The sequence below is a fragment of the Salvelinus fontinalis genome, chromosome 32, assembly GCF_029448725.1.
Source record: "Salvelinus fontinalis isolate EN_2023a chromosome 32, ASM2944872v1, whole genome shotgun sequence".
In the NCBI taxonomy this organism is placed as follows: domain Eukaryota; kingdom Metazoa; phylum Chordata; class Actinopteri; order Salmoniformes; family Salmonidae; genus Salvelinus; species Salvelinus fontinalis.
In genome coordinates, this window is record NC_074696.1 from 43,309,254 (window position 1) to 43,328,553 (window position 19,300).

General features: G+C 42.3%; 1 protein-coding gene across 4 annotated transcripts in view; it reads left to right on the forward strand.

Annotated features, from left to right (window-relative positions):
* Nucleotides 1-19,300, forward strand: part of LOC129831407 (histone-lysine N-methyltransferase ASH1L-like) — a 49,718-nt gene that overhangs the window by 21,110 nt on the left and 9,308 nt on the right. For 2 of the 4 annotated variants that reach the window (XM_055894784.1, XM_055894785.1), the window contains exons 12-21: nt 5,488-5,634; nt 7,121-7,229; nt 7,561-7,764; nt 8,127-8,197; nt 8,314-8,477; nt 10,822-10,974; nt 11,386-11,440; nt 11,672-11,804; nt 12,578-12,853; nt 13,333-13,419. In XM_055894784.1, coding sequence (XP_055750759.1) covers nt 5,488-5,634; nt 7,121-7,229; nt 7,561-7,764; nt 8,127-8,197; nt 8,314-8,477; nt 10,822-10,974; nt 11,386-11,440; nt 11,672-11,804; nt 12,578-12,853; nt 13,333-13,419 — 1,399 coding nt within the window. The remainder of the gene's footprint in view (nt 1-5,487; nt 5,635-7,120; nt 7,230-7,560; nt 7,765-8,126; nt 8,198-8,313; nt 8,478-10,821; nt 10,975-11,385; nt 11,441-11,671; nt 11,805-12,577; nt 12,854-13,332; nt 13,420-19,300) is intronic. The other 2 variants (XM_055894786.1, XM_055894787.1) reach the window with 2 other exon arrangements.

A 19,300-nucleotide genomic window follows, 5' to 3' on the forward strand; every position in this document is an offset into this window, starting at 1 on the left:
TGTGTTTGATGGATCGCAGGAATTGGCTTTTGTAGGCTATAATCCAAGCTATGTCTTCCAATGGTGCGACTGCTGTCGGTATCCAAAGATTATCCAATTTGAACAAACGCTTGGAGGTAAGGATGACAGCAGTGGTGTAATCTACGGCGCACGGATATCACTTATTGTTATCAACACAGCGCATTGATGTGAATCACACTGCTGCTCTCTCATTTACCTATTGTTGTGGATGGCTGTTCACACGTCTAAATGTGTGTTTGAACCCAGTGGTTGAATTCAAGAAGTTTAAGCAGCCTGTCAATCATTGTTTTTTAAACCAGTGGACAGCGAGTGAAAAATGCGCTCATGCTACAGCTGCATAGTTTGGATCCCAGCCTATGGAATAAAAGTGAGGCTTTTATTGCTCAATCTAATTCATGGTGATAAGAAAAATCCATAGGCCTAATGGACACATGTTCAAACTCGCACACTTTTGATAGACTTAAAGGGGAAATCTGTAGTTTGTAAATTTTTGGACTTTTAAATGATATATCCATTGATTCTTAAGAATATAACTTATAAATGCCTCGAGCTTAGTTCAACTGTCACACTTAATGAGAACCCAAAATATAAGCTTGTTTCTCCAATGTTTGTAAACAAACAAGTCCTTTCATCGATAGCTCTGTCTATTAATCTGAGAGGGGTTACGTTTCTCCAGGCCCATCACTCAGCTTTTTACCAAAAGAGAGGCGGGGCGACCATTTTATTGTTTCATCTGTGGATTTGCTCTTTAAAAAGCTGCATGTTATCAAGATATCAAAGTGTCACCAACAAAAAGGTTTACAATAGGCCTATAGCAATATGGCATTCATTTTTCACATGTAATAGCACTTTTCAGTAGTGCTCAAAGCATGCCATTCCATGAGTGAAATGTTTATTTTTCAAATCGAATCAATGAGCACAATCAGTTCTCCATGACAATAACATCATAAACAACAGAGTAGTGCTGGCTAATAAGCCCTTTGTTTTGGGGTTATGCTCAGGCAAGACAATTTGGCTAATCTATACTTACATATTTCCAAGTCCTATTCTTGACGATCAAGGGGTACAACATTTATTGGAAGGACTGGAGTTCTGATAGACTTTTAAAAATGTTAAGATATAATTTAATTGTATTATATACAGTAGAAAGTGATGGGTTAGAAGCCTACAGTGATTCTTCCTTTAAAAGTTGCATCATACTGCAGAACACCTTGCGGGCTGCTGCAGCATTCTATGGCACGTTATTTAATTGTCAGCCATTTTTTACGTTAATGCAAGTTAGTGCTAGTTTGACCACCAGATGGCAACTTTGAGAAGCATTTGATAGTCTCCCATATTGGTATTAATTGAGAATTTAAAACTTTTTTTGTAACAAAGTAGTATATTGATTTGAAGAAATTTGGATTAATTGGATTTAATATTATGGTGTTTCTATTCTGAGAAAAACGAAACCCTCATGGTTTCCGTTAGAATGGAATGGAAAATATTATGCTTCACAATGTGAAAGTCGGGAGTAGAATACAGCTAAGAGGATTGGCGGATTCTAAATTTAATATATAAGGGGCATAACATTTCCACACCCTAATTGTAGTGTAACCAATACTCATTTTGCCTATGCTAGGCCTACAGTAGATCTACCAATATTTTTGTCAATGACGTGACTCCGCCAATTACGTTTTATAGGATTGTAGGATTCTAAATTAATATTTAAGGGGCATTTTCCATTAGGATCTGTGAGAATATTTAAGGGGCTTTTTATATAATTCTTAATTAATAATAATCACTTTTTTTTAGTTACACTATTTTGGAGATTTCATTTCCATTTTCATTTAACCTTGAGTGAGCGAGGAAAAATACAACTTGATGGTCGGCAGTATCAAAAAGAGATTATTGCTCTCTGATTGAGAACGCTTTGAGAACAGTCCTATTTGTCCCTATTGAACGCACCCCAGCACTTTGAGAACAGTCCTATTTGTCCCTATTGAACTGGGTTATTTAGCTAAAGAATCCCAATGTGTCACGGCACGCGGGAGACCGGGATTTAATTCCCCGACGTGGAGGAAGGTGTAGGCTGTCCTTGTAAATAATAATTTGTTCCATATGTGTTATTTCATAGTTGTGATGTCTTCACTATTATTCTACAATGTAGAAAATAGTAAAAATAAATTCTGCAATGAGTAGGTGTCAACTTTTGATTGGTACTTAATTACTTTGCTTAATATTATGGTGTTTCTATCCCAAGAAAAACAAAAACCCCTCGGGGGTCCGTTAGGATGGAATGGAAAATATGGCGCTGTACAACGTGGCGGTCTGCAGTACAGTACCGGGCTATTTAGCTAAAGAATCCCAATGTTGTGTGGGCAGGGCACGCAGGAGACCGGGGTTCAATTACCCAACGTAGAGGGGGAAGTAGCCTGCCCTTGTAAATAAGAATAAAAAAATATATATTTAACCAATACCCAAACAGAGTTTTGGTGAAAATAAATATTTTATTGATTTATCAAGAACAGTCCCTATGCTTGTCTCAGAGCAGCACGAAACAGTGCTAAAATGGTTGTAGGCTATTGCTTTTAACTTCAATATGCTACACCACTTTTAACAGCACATTACCCAACACTAGTGAGACATGTCGCTTACGGTAGACCTACAGTGTATCGAAAAATATGTGACTCACCGCCAATAATTACATGGAGGGTTTTAAATTAAAACCAAAAGCCACCTCATTGGTCTCCTGGTGGCGGCCGGCACGGGTATCGAACCTGCATCTGCAGCAATGCATTTTGCACTGCGGGAGCCCCCATCCACTCCGGAAAGTATCAAAATACAGAGAGGTGTTGGTAAAAATATATTGTCCTGCTAATAGCCTACCATGGGCTATTATAATACTGTACGTGGTGTCTAGGTCAGGATAACAAAAACGTTTCTTTATTTAAGACTATTAGGAAGAATGTTGGTACTGAAGTATTTTGATCCAAAGCCATGAATGAATGAGTGTCACTCAGCTTTATGTAGGTGCCGGCTATATGACCGTGTCATCAACTTGATAATATATAACTATATTTGAGGTTATTTCGTTTTAAAAAACGGAATAAATATTGTAATCTGAATAAAGGCAAACATTTATTTATGTTTTTAGAGGGAGAGAAACGCTGGGCCAATTGTGCGCCGCCCATAAAGGCCAAAATATAGCCCTGCTAATAGCCATAATGGAGCTGTACAACGTGACCGTGTGTTTGAAAGAGTATTTTCCAGTAAGCAGCAACAATTTATTTCTGTAATTCACTGATATTTATTCCCGTATTAGTTTGTTATGGATCCATAACTAAATAATCAGCATTTTGAAAGAGTATTTTTATCATTATTTTATTAATGAAAGCATAAAGATGTTGATGAAGAAATACTGTACAGCTGTCTTGAGTTAGTAATGAAACACTTCAGAGTCCTTAAGCATTGAATACATTGCAGGTATAGGGGATGTTCATACCTACAGTAACCGTGCTATAAAGAGTCTATTGTCCTGCTAATCGGGCTACAAATGTTTGAAAAACTGTTTGTCAAAATGCCACCAGCTGTCCATCACTACTGTAAATAAAAACAAAGCGTTGTGTTTACATCTTGTTTACATTCTTTATTGTAAACACAATGTGACAAATCATTTGTATATACCTTTTTAATTACTTTTAGAGTTTGGGATTCATTTGATTGATGTTTATATTCCAAAGAAAATGAAAAACCCTCTGGGTTTCTGGGAACTGAAAATATGGTGCTGTACAACGTGACGCTCGGGAGTACTGTACTGGGCTATTTATCTAAAAAATCCTGTGTCCTGTGGGAGACTGGGGTTCAATTCCCCAACGGGGAGGAAGGAGTAGGCTGCCATTGTACACTGCTCAAAAAAATAAAGGGAACACTAAAATAACACATCCTAGATCTAAATGAATGAAATATTCTTATTAAATACTTTTTTCTTTACATAGTTGAATGTGCTGACAACAAAATCACACAAATGATCAATGGAAATCAAATGTATCAACCCATGGAGGTCTGGATTTGGACTCCCACTCAAAATTAAAGTGGAAAACCACACTACAGGCTGATCCAACTTTGATGTAATGTCCTTAAAACAAGTCAAAATGAGGCTCAGTAGTGTGTGTGGACTCCACGTGCCTGTATGACCTCCCTACAACGCCTGGGCATGCTCCTGATGAGGTGGCGGATGGTCTCCTGAGGGATCTCCTCCCAGACCTGGACTAAAGCATCCGCCAACTCCTGGACAGTCTGTAGTGCAACGTGGCGTTGGTGGATGGAGCGAGACATGATGTCCCAGATGTGCTCAATTGGATTCAGGTCTGGGGAACGGGCGGGCCAGTCCATAGCATCAATGCCTTCCTCTTGCAGGAACTGCTGACACACTCCAGCCACATGAGGTCTAGCATTGTCTTGCATTAGGAGGAACCCAGGGCCAACCGCACCAGCATATGGTCTCACAAGGGGTCTGAGGATCTCATCTCGGTACCTAATGGCAGTCAGGCTACCTCTGGTGAGCACATGGAGGGCTGTGTGGCCCCCAAAGAAATGCCACCCCACACCATGACTGACCCACCGCCAAATCGGTCATGCTGGAGGATGTTGCAGGCAGCAGAACGTTCTCCACGGCGTCTCCAGACTCTGTCACATGTGCTCATGTCATGCAATAAAATGCAAATGAATTACTTTCAAATCATACAATGTGATTTTCTGGATTTTTGTTTTAGATTCCATCTCTCACAGTTGAAGTGTACCTATGATAAAACATTACAGACCTGTACATGCTTTGTAAGTAGGAAAACCTGCAAAATCGGCAGTGTATCAAATACTTGTTCTCCCCACTGTATATATATATTTCCCACAAACCCTACATCCCCTAATTGGAGTAAACTAGTAAACAACAGCACTTAGGCTTCTACTTCCAGCTGATACATACTATATACATTTTACAGACATAATGTATTTTACAATTGTTATATTTTGTTTGTTTTTAGTCCTGGTCTTCCTCTTACCTGCACCTCTCCCATCTATTTCTGATGTCCGTCCAGTTTGATTTCTATTTGCCCGATATTTATAACTGTGCTATTAAACAAAAGTTCTGAATCTATACATTTTACAGACACAGTATATTTAATTTCTGCCCTTTAAATTCATATTCATTATGAATTCTATAAATAGGCCCTTGCGCCTCCTCAGCGCCAGCCGAATATAGAGCCCTTAGTCTCCCATTGACATCAATTTATGACTAAGAGAAAATTTGACTTAAGTGTAAGTTGGGAAGGATTCGCGGCCACATGTAATGTGTTCTTCCCTGTTAAATCATGATTCTATTTTTGTGCACTTTTGACGGGTTCTGTAGTGTCAGTCTGTGTTCCTAAATGCTGTATGGTATTTTTATCTTTTAATGTCGCTCTTCCCCACCCTCTGTGTGTCCTGTAGAAGTCGCATGATGGAGCAGTACTTTGCCCACAGCGGCCAATACTGTCTGAACCTGGACAGCGGCATGGTGATCGACAGCTACCGGATGGGCAACGAGGCCCGCTTCATCAACCACAGCTGTGAACCCAACTGTGAGATGCAGAAGTGGTGAGTTAGTAGGACAATAATATGCCATTTAGCGTGCATATATTTTAGTATGGGTGGCCCGAGTGGGAATAGAACCCACTATCCTTGGCGTTGAAAGCGCCATGCTCTACCAACTGAGCCACACATGACAACTCTAGTAGTGCTTGGGGTTCAGCTAGGGACGGTTTACCGGACACAGTACTTACTTTACCGAAAAGCATGTTCAATGGATATTCTCCCATTTAAAAGTGCTTCTTAGTCCTAGACAAGGCTTAATCTGTTTCCAGGAAACTGTCTCTTAGGCTAATGTTGAGGACCTAATTCTCTAATACAGAAGACAATCAGTCTGTTAACACACAATAGTATGATTTACTTAGTGTCTACCAAGCTTGTTATTTTTGACAGGGAACAATACATGAAAGGTAGAACACAAGGTAAAACCAAGGTTACGAGATGGAATGGAAAGGAAGTAAAACAGACAGTTGTCGCTTAGATTTTCACTGCTGAGAGGTAACTTAATACTGGTGCAGACGCTTTGTAAATCTGCACCTAAATCCCCTCACCCCCTCCACTTAATGGTCTGCTTCTGTCACGATAACCTGATAAGATCACGTCGTCTGGACTATGCCCGAGTATACCACACTAAACAGTTTAAAGCCCTTTCGCTGAGATAAACCAATTGACCAACCTGCAGACTATTACAGGATTGCACACCTCAGTCAGGATCAAGCACGACAGTTGTAGATCTGGTTAAGCAGGCTTCTGAATCATTGGTTCCTTCTCTAAGATACATAACTATTATCGTTTGTCTGGTTGGGTTGAATGTAAACGCAAATTGGACCTCAACATGTTCATCCCACCGTTTAAGTGAAGAGGAATTTCAGCAACTCTTGAAGGACAGTTGAAAATAAAATAGCTTTTTCATTGTTGAAAGTATTGTTAAAACCCCAATGTTTAACCCCAAAAGGACCTGAACGCAGACCGTAAAAACGGTTCACGACTGTTGATAAAAGATGGTTACCGGTTTTCCTCCTTGCCGTTCGTGAACATCCAGTCAGTAAACTAGGGCACACCGATCTAACAACTGTCTCTCTGCTGTGGTGTGGAGCAGGCCTCGAATAAGAGATTCTACAGGGATAGAGAATTTCTAGTGTGAAGCGCGGCCAGTCATCCATCTAGTCACAGAAGAAGAATTATACGGCGTGGTAGCTGGGGACTTGGACACAGCTGTACTAGTGCCCAGAGAAAATGTGCCGAAACTGCTTTTTGTCCTCACAGGAAGAAAAATTAGACGGCAAAGGGAAAGTGCAGCCTATACGGTTGTACTGTGCAGGGAGATGAAGAAAGAATGCTGCCAAATTGGCACCTTATTCCCTATATAGTGCACTACTTTTGACCAGAGCTCTATGCTCAGGCTGTGCCCTATGCTCAAGTTCAAAGCCTGCCTGGGCAAATCTGAGCTCTCCCTTCCGCTCACTCTCTTCCCTCCTGTCTGTTGCTCCTGCAGGTCGGTGAATGGGGTGTACAGGATCGGCCTCTTCGCCCTCAGGGACATGAGCAGTGGCACGGAGCTCACCTACGACTACAACTTCCACTCCTTCAACACCGAAGAGCAGGTGGGTGTGGCTGCACATCGACCATCTTCTCCAATCCCCTCCCAGTTACAGACCCAACTTAACCTGATTCCAGATCTGTTTTTGCCACGGCAAGCCAGCACAAACAGGTCTGGGACCAGGCTACCCCCATCTCTCTCTTGGTTATATTACCATCTGAGAGCGCTCAACTGGGTTTCGATCTTTGATCTAAATTCTCCCCACTGTTCTCTTTTCCTGGCATACACTACACATTCCTTTGTGTCACCTCATACCTTGACCTTCTCTCCCCTTACCTTCTCCCTCCTACGGCTGCTTCCTCTCTCTCTCTCGCCCCCCACCTCTCTCTCTCCAGCAAGTGTGTAAGTGTGGCTCTGAGGGCTGCCGGGGTATCATTGGAGGGAAGAGTCAGCGAATCAACGGGATGCCTGGGAAGACGGGCGGGGCACGGCGGCTGGGTCGACTCAAGGAGAAACGCAAGTCCAAGCACCAGCTGAAAAAACGAGTGCGTGTAAGGGAGAGGGGGAGTGAGACTGGAAGAAATGTCAGAGAAAAAAAGGTTATCAGGTGTCTTGTTACTGCTACCGTAAATGGGTCTTGATATTTACCGTTGTCGGACGTTTTTACACAGCATACGGTGCATAATGCACAGACATATTCTGATTCTAAATCAGTCCAATTTTTGCTATTTCTTTAGCTCTGTAACCTAGAGTGCGGTCTCCTACCTGGTTAAGTTTATTTTAAGGGGCAGTGTGTATGTAGGACAGTGTGGTTCTTTGTCTCAAAGGATCTTTTTGTGGCGTGGAAGGTTCTATAATAAAAAAGATTACACAGTGGACATGAATAGTGAGATGGGTGGACTTAACAGAGGCATATTATCAGCAGTACTCGTATCTCTAACTCTCCCCTTCTTTTCCCAAGGAGGAGGAATCAAGTGACAGCAGCAAGTTTTATCCCCACCTTCTAATGAAACCCATGTCCAATAGAGAGAGGTACACACACACACTGCGCGCACGTACCAAACACTCAACCACTCTCCCCATTATGCACACGCCAACACAACACACATACTCACCGCTCTCGCTCGCTCTCTCTCTCCGTGGCTCAGAAACTTTGTGCTGAAACACCGGGTGTTCCTGCTCAGGAACTGGGAGAAGATGAGGGAGAAGCAGGAGCTGCTGAAGAGGGAGGGCGAGAGGGAGGCCAGCGGCGGCCTGTCCATCTACACACGCTGGGGAGGAGTCATCCGCGACGATGGAAACATCAAGTCAGGTCAGTGTGTGAGGAGTCAGAGGCGAGTGTGAGAGAGGAAACAGGGGACCATAGCCATATGTGCAGAATCACAGAACTAGAATGAATAGAATAATAATTCTATTTCTATATGCAGGAATGTACCAGAGGTAAGTTTTCCAAAAAGCTTTGTAACACTAGCATGATCTTTCCTCCGTTGCTTACAATAGACTTGTGATGATATTAGTGCCACAAAGCTTTTGGTGAAACTCGCAGTTTAGTCCTGATTTATAAAACTGGTTGTTTGGATGCTGATTGGCTAAGCAGCGGTCCAAACCGTGCTGTATTTGCCGTCACAGGCACACTATGCCTGCTAACTGAAAATGATCACTGCGCCTCTCCCATAAGAGTATCATGTTCCAAATCATCTCTTGTATTTATCTCAGCTCGCACATTATTTATCCTTGCTTCCAGCCTAGCATTTAGTTTGGTACTGTGGGGGTTAATATAAGCTTCGCTGTCTACCTGTCCGACCCCGGAACAATTTTTACTTTGGAATTTCAATCTCTGTACCATACATAGACTGTGAACGGTGCCTAGACGATACAACTATGCAAAAATGATTAACTTGGATCACGTCCGAAATAACTAACAACTAGATTTGTCTGAACTAAATCTTCTGGTGAAATAATTCAATTGTATGAATTTACTTATCAAAATAAGGTTTTAAAGACAATATGTACAATACCAGTCAAAAGTTTGAACAGATCTACTCATTCAAGGGTTTGTAGTTATTTGTACTATTTAAAATAGTGAAGATATCAAAACTATGAAATAACAAATATGGAATCATGAGGTAACCAAAAAAAGTGTTAAACAAATGTAAAAATATTTTGGATTCTTCAAAGTAGCCACCCTTTGCCTTGATGACAGCTTTGCACACTCTTAGCATTCTCTCAACCAGCTTCATGAGGAATGCTTTTTCCAACAGTCTTGAAGGAGTTCCTACATATGCTGAGCACTTGTTGGCTGCTTTTCCGTCACACTGCGTTCCAACTCATCCCAAACCATCTCAATTGCGTTGAGGTTGATAGTCCCACTAATTGCAAACCAGATGGGATGGTGTATTGCTGCAGAATGCTGTGGTAGCCATGCTGGTTAAGTGTGCCTTGAATTCTAAATAGATAAGACAGTGTCACCAGCAAAGCACCATCACACCACCTCCATGCTTTACGGTGGGAACCACACATGCGGAGATCATCCGTTCACCTACTCTGCGTCTCACAAAGACCCGGTGGTTGGAATAAAAAATCTCAAATCAGACCAAAGACAGATTTCCACCGGTCTAATGTCCATTGCTTGTGTTTCTTGGCCCAAGCAGGTCTCTTCTTTTTAATGGTGTCCTTTAGTAGTGGTTTCTTTGTAGCAATTCGACCATGAAGGCCTGCTTCACACAGTCTCTTCTGAACAGTTTACGTTGATGTTTACTACTTGAACTCTGAAGCATGTATTTGGGCTGCAATTCCGAATGCTGGTAACTTCAACGTATCCTCTGTAGCAGAGGTAACTCTGGGTCTTCCATTCCTGTGGCAGTCCTCATGAGAGCCTGTTTCATCATAGCGCTTGATGGTTTTTGCGACTGCACTTGAAAACATTCAAAGTTCTTGAAATTTTCCGTATTGACTGACCTTCATGTTTTAAAGTAATGGACTGTCGCTTATTTGAGCTGTTCTTGCCATAATATGGACTTGGTCTTTTAGCAAATAGGGCTCTCTTCTGTATACCACCCCTACCTTGTCACAACACAACTGATTGGCTCAAACGCATTAAGAAGGAAAGAGAATCCACAAATTAACTTTTAACAAGGCACACGTCTTAATTGAAATGCATTCCAGGTGATTACCTCATGAAGCTGGTTGAGAGAATGCCAGGAGTGTGCAAAGCTGTAATCAAGACAAAGGGTGGCTACTTTAAAGAATCAAAAATATATTTAGATTTATCACTTTTGTTATTTTATAGTCTGTTATGCTACAATGTAGAAAATAGTAAAAATAAAGAAAAACCCTTGAGTGAGTAGGTGTGTCCAAACTTTTGACTGGAACTGTAATTCATTGTATTTTTTCTAAAAGCAAAACATAGCCTTTATATTTAAGCAATACGGCACACGAGGCAGTGCTGTATCATGAATACAGTCACAGGTAAATGGGTTGACTGGCCCGAACAACGCCATTTACCTGTGACTATTCATGATACAGCGCTGCCTCTTGTGGCTTATTGCTTACATATAATGGGTATGTTTTGTATGTGGTGTCAATGTTTTTGATGGCTTGTTGACTCAATTGCTCTGTGTGTGTGTGTGTGGTTGTTTGTCACGTTGTCGTCGCAGACGTGTTCCTGACACAGTTCTCGGCGCTGCAGACGTCCCGGTCGGTGCGCACGCGGAGGCTGGCGGCAGCCGAGGAGAACACGGAGGTCACCCGCACCGCCCGCCTGGCACACATCTTCAAAGAGATCTGTGACATGATCACCAGCTACAAGGGTCAGTGATACAAACACACATGCAATACACACTGACTGTGTGTCTCGATCACTCACACACTGTACTCCTTCACATAAACTCCCTAGTCTCTAGGCAAACTTTCATTGCCATCTCTGATGTATTCAGAGAGACTGCTGGTCACCGGGTTTTAATTCAAGCAAATGGGCAAGACTGTATAAAGTCAACACTTCTCTGTAATGCAACCCAATCTCAACAGGACTCAGTCCACGTGCTTGTACTGACCACTACAACTCGCTTACCTGTGTGTGGCTTTTGCCTCGACAAACGTCTACTGATGTACATCTGATTCAAATTGGCAAAGACACATTTTCCCCTGAGTATATTTATGCCCTATAACAGTAAAAGGAAATACTCTGCCGAATATAATAAAACGTCTCTCTCTGTCCGTAGACTCAGCTGGTCAGACCCTTGCTGCTCCGCTGGTCAACCTACCTTCAAGAAAGCGGTAAGCGTTTGCGTGTTTGTTTTCATTATGCCTGCTAGTGCTTTCACCCATGTTTACTGTATGTAGGTGTATTGTGCAACACTTTTGTCTTATCCAGGTCAGAACGCCCTCAATGTTCTTATCGCTTCCTGCAACCATTACGATCATGTTTGGATTCATGACACAAGAGGCTCAGTTTTGGCTCTCACCCATGACTCATTGTGGTGTGTGTGTGTGTGTGTTTGACCCCAGGAACACGCAGTATTATGAGAAGGTGTCAGACCCGCTGGACCTGAGCACCATTGAGAAGCAGATCACCACAGGGCACTACAAGACTGTGGAGGCCTTTGACACCGACATGCTCAAAGTGTTCCGCAATGCAGAGGTGGGTCTCCCACAATCCTCCTCCCTATGGGATATACACAGCCACGGATCATTTACACACACAGCACAGAGGTATATTTGATTTACTGTGCAGGATGTAAGTGCCACTGGAATATTAAGGGTACTCATTGCTAGACAGGGGGGTTGTTTAGCAGCAAAACCGATGTGTGCGCAACCAAGGAGCAAAACAGGCGTTTTTGGTTCAAAGTCAAAGGATTGTTGGCACTGTTAATTATATTTCCTCTCCAAATCTTACATTTGCACAATGAGCTCTTGTTGCAGCTCAAATAGGTTGTAAAAGTTGTTGGTTAGCTAGCAAATTTTTGCCAGGTCAAAACACAAGACATGGTATCAATAACAAGATAAGAGCTGAAATGAGCCACCTACAATTCCCCACATGGCAGCTTCTTGTCTTGTTGCTAGCTATCTGACTGTCTAGAATCATAACAACACACAGACTTCTGCCCCATCGACGCGTGCATTGTTTTCATGACATTGTTAGCAAACCCGTCAATGAAGCGGAAGTTTGAATTGCACCTTGAAAGTAATTTAGCCCGCCGTCCAAAGGCCCTCAGTGTCTGCAATGAACCCCAGGGAAAATGTATCCTTGTGCAAGGTCTTAGAATTCCCAGTGGGATATTGGAAGCCTGGTCAAACTTATTTAGGTAGCTTTGTTATTATTTTCATGGGAGCTGGTCTTTGACTCCACTTTACAACACACACTATTTCCCAAGTTTTCAACGTTGTTGCCCTGTGCACCTTCCATCCTGGCAGAAATACTACGGGCGGAAGTCGTCGGTTGGGAGGGATGTGTGCCGGCTGAGGAAGGCCTACTACGGAGCTCGCCACGAGGCTGCTGTTCAGATCGACGAGATCGTTGGGGAGACAGCCAGCGAAGCGGACAGCTCGGATTCGCTGGAGCGAGACCACGCCCATCACCACCACGGAGGGGGCTGGCCGGGCACCCACGACAAGGACGATGACATAATCCGCTGCATCTGTGGCATGTACAAAGACGAGGGCCTGATGATCCAGTGTGAGAAGTGCATGGTGAGAGAGGATCTGGAGAATAGAGTCCCAAATGGTGACCTATTCCCTACATAGTGCACTACTTTTGACCAGAGTCCTATGGCCTAGTTTTGTCTCTTATAGCCCTATTGGTCCTTGTGAAAAGTAATGCACTTTATGGTGAATTTGGGACACACACAAACACTGCCGGCTCATTTTTGTGTTGAATGTTGGCCTGGAATCCAAACTGAATACGGATACAACTGAGTATCAGTAACTCTAGTAGTAAAACCAAGTAATATTCAGTTTGGATTCAAGGCTTGTTGAATGTAGTGGTACCTGCCTGATGATTCCGAGTGAATGGTGAGTGTTTGTTCTTGTCTGTGGAAGCAATGTTTTAAAGCAGGAGTTGGTTATGTGAGAGACTGCTAAGCATGGCACTCTAATATAAATTGTTAGTGTTCGTTTTGGCTGTGATCCTGGTGAGAGTCAGTGTAAAAAGTGATGTCTGTTTGTCACAGGTGTGGCAGCACTTTGACTGCATGCGGCTTGAGGCGGAGGTGGAACACTACCTGTGTGATCAGTGCGACCCCCGACCTGTGGACAGGGTGAGTGTTGTCCTCTTTAACCCAAACTCGACTGCACCCCGTGGTCTAAACCAACCTGTTCAGTGGGTTTCTAATCAGACCATGGGTGTTTCTCTATGCTCATAGTACTGTGCTCCACACTCATGCTCCGAGTGCATGCTCAGAGGATGTTCTCCTGAGCATGTTCTTGTGAGGACGCGAGTGTGAATAAAATATTACATTTGAGAAGCAATCGCACTCCCCCTACTGTTATGGCATGCTGCACCTACCCATTCACTGAACATGATAATCTAGCTAGCCATCTAGTTTAACAGTCATTAACAAATTCAAACGAATGTTATGCAAAGTAGATGACTAGCTGTCAATTTTCCATGGGTAGCTAGCTACCAATTCTTTGTGGCTAACTAGCTTGCCAGTTCGCCTTATTGACTTACTATGGGCTTGTGATCTACGCACACTCCAGTGGGTAGGTATTATAGGCAGGTAAACATGCAACAATGAATACAGTATGTATTAACATATCAAGCTAAAATATTGTAGTCAGGCAACTTATGAAATGTGAATGGGCAACATTTCATTCCAAATCCGGAGTTTTTCTCTCGCCTGAGCTCAAATAATGGCCGCTATTGATTTCAAGACATTTTAGCATTTTTTGTGGTTGTCATATTTCTCTGCATACCTTCTGTTGAAGCTTGCGTCGATGCATGCTTCAAAATATGTACAAACGGAGAACGAAACCCACCGAATAGCTTAGTAGAACAATGACATTGTTTACCTGCAAGGCAGTAGTAAAAGCTTATATTTTGGGCTCCGATGGGAACGGCAGTCGAACTAAGCTCTTAAGGCATTTCTAAGTTATATTCTTGAAGAATCAATGGAGATATAATCAGTAATTTACAAGTCCAAAAATGTACAGTATGTACCATTCGCAGATTGCTGCTTGTAAATGTATCAGGGAATAGAGTGATATTTGGGACAAAAACATTTTTTGTTCCAGGCATTGAACATTGTTCGATTAAAAACTAAAGGTGGTGATGTCTACGGCTGCTATGGTGATTGTATTACTGCCACGCTCTGATCCTGCTGATGGTCATTAGTAGCCTACCAAACTTGATGATTAGTACTCAGCACTCTATTGTATTTGTATCTGTATTTACTATGGATCCCCATTATCTGCAAATATATTCATAATAATCAAAATAGACCTTATTTATATACGTATTCAGAACCTTTGCTATGAGACTCGATATTGAGCTCATAGCAAAGGGTGGATCCTGTTTCCATTGATCATCATTGAGATGTTTCTACAACTTAATTTGGAGTCCACCTGTTGTAAATTCAATTGATTGGACATGATTTGGAAAGACACACAACTGTATGTAAGGTCCCACAGTTGTCAGAGGAAAAACCAAGCCATGAGGTTGAAGGAATTGTCCGTAGATGCTCCAAGACTCTTCCTAGAGCTGGTCGCCTGGCCATACTGAGTAATCGGGGGAGAAGGTCCTTGGTCAGGGAGGTGACCAAGAATCCGATGGTCACTCTGACAGAGATCCAGAGTTCCTCTATGGAGATGGGAGAACTCCAGAATGACAACCATCTCTGCAGCACTCCACCAAATCAGGCTTTTATGGTAGAGTGGCCAGACGGAAGCCACTCCTCAGTAAAAGGCACATGACAGCCTGCTTGGAGTTTTCCAAAAGGCACATAAAGGACTGTCAGACCATGAGAAAAAAAGATTATCTGGTCTGATGGAACCAAGATTAAACTCTTTGGCCTGAATGCAAAGGGTCATGTCAGGAGGGAACCTGGCACCATCCCTACAGTGAAGCATGGTGGTGGCAGCATCAATGATGTGGGGATGTTTTTCAGCAGGCAGGGACTGGGAGACTAGTCAGGATCGAGGGAAAGATGAACGTAGAAATGTACAGCGAGATCCTTGATGAAAACCTGCTCCAGAGCGCTCAGGATCTTAGACTAGGGCGAAGGTTCACCTTCCAACAGGACAACGACTCAAAGCACACAGCCAAGACAACACAGGAGTGACTATCCAAATACAGGTGCCAAGCTTTTAGCGTCATACCCAAGAATACTCACGTCTTGTAATCGCTGCCAAAGGTGATTTGACAAAGTGCAGAGTAAAGGGTCTGAATACTTATGTAAATCTGATGTATAAGTTTTTTTTATTTTTAATAGATTTTCAAAGATTCTACAGGGGTATTGTGTGTAGATTGAGGGGGGGAAAACTATTTAATCAATTCTAGAATAAGGCTGTAATGTGGAAAAAGTCAAGGGGTCTGAATGCACTGTATAAAATTAAAACATTACGATACATTCACAACAGGTACATTCACAACTAAATATCTACAACACAAAATCCATGTGTACGTGTGTATGTATTGTGTGTATGTGCCTATGTTTGTGTTGGTGCTATTGTCCCTCATCACTCTGGCATCAATGCAAATGTAATCGAATATCAAATCAAACACTTAATGAAAGCCCATGAGGTCATGCTCATATTAAGCACATTGGTTTGCTTTACAACAGGAGTATAGCCTACCTGGCTGGCATGAAAATAAACCATGGGAAAAGCGCCCTCTGTTCACTATCTAAGTACATAGATTATGTATTTTTGACAGGTGCATGGTAATGGTCCATTCTAAATCAAAAGAAATTTCACACATATATTATTTAGTAAATGTAAAGACAATTTTTAATCAAGAATAGTCTGATGGGTGGCAGGATTAGCCCATCACTGGTGAATGATGTCCAATGTGTGCAGAAAGGCAAGAAACGGCACACGTCTTTTTTTGCGACTTTTTCAAATCATAGTCGTGGACACCTCATGTAGCCTAGCCCATAGGCCTATATGTTTTGATAAGGTGGCCAAATAACAAATGAAAACTAAGCACATTAATCTGATATACAACTCTTCTAGAGCCTAACAGGCGGTGCATGAGTTTCAAGATAAAAATGCACCTTTTTAATAATAAAGCATTAAATGCATAATCACAATTGCCGTCATTTTTGAGAAGTGTTTTCCCGCGAATTGATTGCATTTTGGAACATTCACGCTTATAGCCTACTGCCATGTGTGCGTTTTTGCACTTATAATGTAAAGAAATAGCCTAATAGTTTATCAACATAAAGTTAAATGTTCTGATCTGTTCCATCAGCCTAATGGCTTTAAAAAACTAAAAATAATGTTATGCGAGTGGTTATATTACGTCGGGGATATTTATTTCTCGCACAGAAGGACAAGTTGCCCATTAGAATAGGTCAACTTTTGTACTATGGGGGACAGTAGATTGACATGCTTTTGCTGTTCGTTAGGCCTACGCATCTTGTTGGCTGACGAAAGTAGGCTAAATGTGGACAGTTCTTACCTCTTCAATATGGCCTTAGAATTTGATAAGAGTGACACATGCAGTTGCATCCCCGACGTGTCTTCACTTGTAGCCTACTTCGGCACTGAGATGCCTGTGAGAAGGACCCGATCATGTGAGGGGCATTGGCTAATAAGAATTGAGATCTGAGAGAGACGTGCTCCGGAGCACAGCAACCGGGAAAAGGGAATTATAACTATTATGTTCAGCCCAAGGGCACAACAGCCACTTTGGTCGCAAAAGTCTAGGCTTTTTTTAGGGGGCATTATGGCCACACGAGGGATGTCCCTGGGAAATTCGAGGCCTAGTAGGAATATTATCAAGTGCTTGTCAAATTGTGAATGAGATAGGGATGAAGTGTGTGTAGCCTGCACAAGAAACAAATCAGAGCTCATGTCTTTCATGGAACGTTTTTCAAATCAGACGCATCATGCAGCTTAAGAATGTATTAAAAATCAAAACATATAGGCCAACGTTTATCGCAAGTTTGTTAGCCACATGTGTGCACTCCCTTGGAAATCATTTGAAGAAAATATCCTTTCTATTTTATTCAGCTATGTTCAATTGTATTTTCATACTATAAAATAATACAAATGAATGCTATGGAATTCTAAGCAAATCTTGCCTGAAATTATTTGGTGTAGCCCACAGCCATATGGCATAGCCATATCAGCGCCTAACATAAGGACAACTCAAGAGTATGCTATTCTGTTCTTCTGAAATAGACATTTTGTTCATATCATGTTTCTTTAGACCTGTCTAAAATAATGGATTTAATGTGAAGGTGTAGGCTATATTAAATGGATTTAGACTTTTTTATGTAATGTTCCAAAGGTCTGCATCCGTATGTGTGGAAGCCAAGAGATGCGAAATGTGTTTGTTACAGTTTTCCAAAACTCTAAACACAAAAATGCAAACACTGCATTCAAAACTGTTTCCTCTGTCCAAAATGTTTTTTTTTTTTTTTTTTTTGCATCAAAATGACACAGATCATATGAATAGATCTGTCTACCAACCAATAACACGAAACACTACTATGAATATCCTAGCAGTAGGTTAATGCCTTTTGCATTTTCAGTGTTACACTTTAGCCGGTTGTAAAATATTATTACAGTAATGTATACCTACTCAAATATACATAAACACACCACATGCAATACAGTAACAAAAACATTGTCATTCATTTCCAAAATGCAGTATTTTTGAACACTTGTTTTGTATGTAAAACGTTCCATACCCAACAGGAGAGAACCAGGAAAAACATTCAGTAAAATAAAGGGTTTTCTGTACCCCCCCCCCCCCAAAAAAATGTAAGTGGCTCATTCTTTCAAAACTCTGAAGATAAAAACATGCAAAATGGAAGAAAGGCTGCATCCTGCCTCCTATTTTGGTCTGGCCACAGCACCTCATCTTCATCACAAGCGATGTTCTCCCTGGCTAAAGAGCAGGGAAAGAATTTTCTGGAGTGACGGACCCAGGCGCCGAAAGCCCCCACATCAACTTCACCACATGCATCCTTCATTGCCTGGAGAAGAGGCATGCGTGCAAAGGTTGGCGATCATACACCTTCCATCACCATGCTGAAAAAAACCTCTATAATTGTGAATATGGTGGGAGGTATAGAACAATAAATTGTGGGTGGGCGGTGAACCAGTTGCGGACCAGAGCAGACCGGTGGAAACGCACGTTGTCCCAGATGACAACATACATAGGCTGCTCTGGTCCACCCCTCTGCTCAGCTGGAATGAGGATGCCATGTAGTGTATCCAGGAATGTGATGAGAAAGGCGGTGTTGTAGGGACCAAGGTTGGCATGGTGCCTTGCTGGCTAATGGCTGTGCACATTGTGATATTCCTTCCATGCTGTCCAGGGACATTCACAATGGCACTACCCTCACCACCTGGGGGCGGCCCGTCAGGAATTCCAGGATCCAGTTGCAGAGGGAGGTGTTTAGTCCAAGGATCCTTAGCTTAGTGATGAGCATTGAGGGCACTATGATGTTGAACGCTGAGCTGTAGTCAATGAATAGCATTCTCACGTAGGTGTTCCTTTTGTCCAGGTGGGAAAGGGCAGTGTGGAGTGCAATAGAGATGGCATCATCTGTGGATCTGTTTGAGTGGTATGCAAATTGGAGTGGGTCTAGTGTTTCCAGGATAATTGTGTTAATGTGAGCCATTACCAGCCTTTCAGAGCACTTCATGGTTACAGACGTGAGTGCTACGGGTCGGTGGTCATTTAGGCAGGTTACCTTAGTGTTCTTGGGCAGAGGGACTATGGTGGTCTGCGTGAAACATGTTGGTATTACAGACTCGGACAGGGAGGTTAAAAATGTCAGTGAAGACACCTGCCGGTTGGTCAGCACATGCCCAGAGCGCAAGTCCTGGTAATCTGTCTTGTGAATGTTGACATGTTTCAAGTTCTTACTCACATTGGCTACGGCGAGCATGATCACACAGTCGTCCGGAACAGCTGACGCTGTCATCCATGCCTCAGTGTTGCTTGCCTCGAAGCGAGCATAG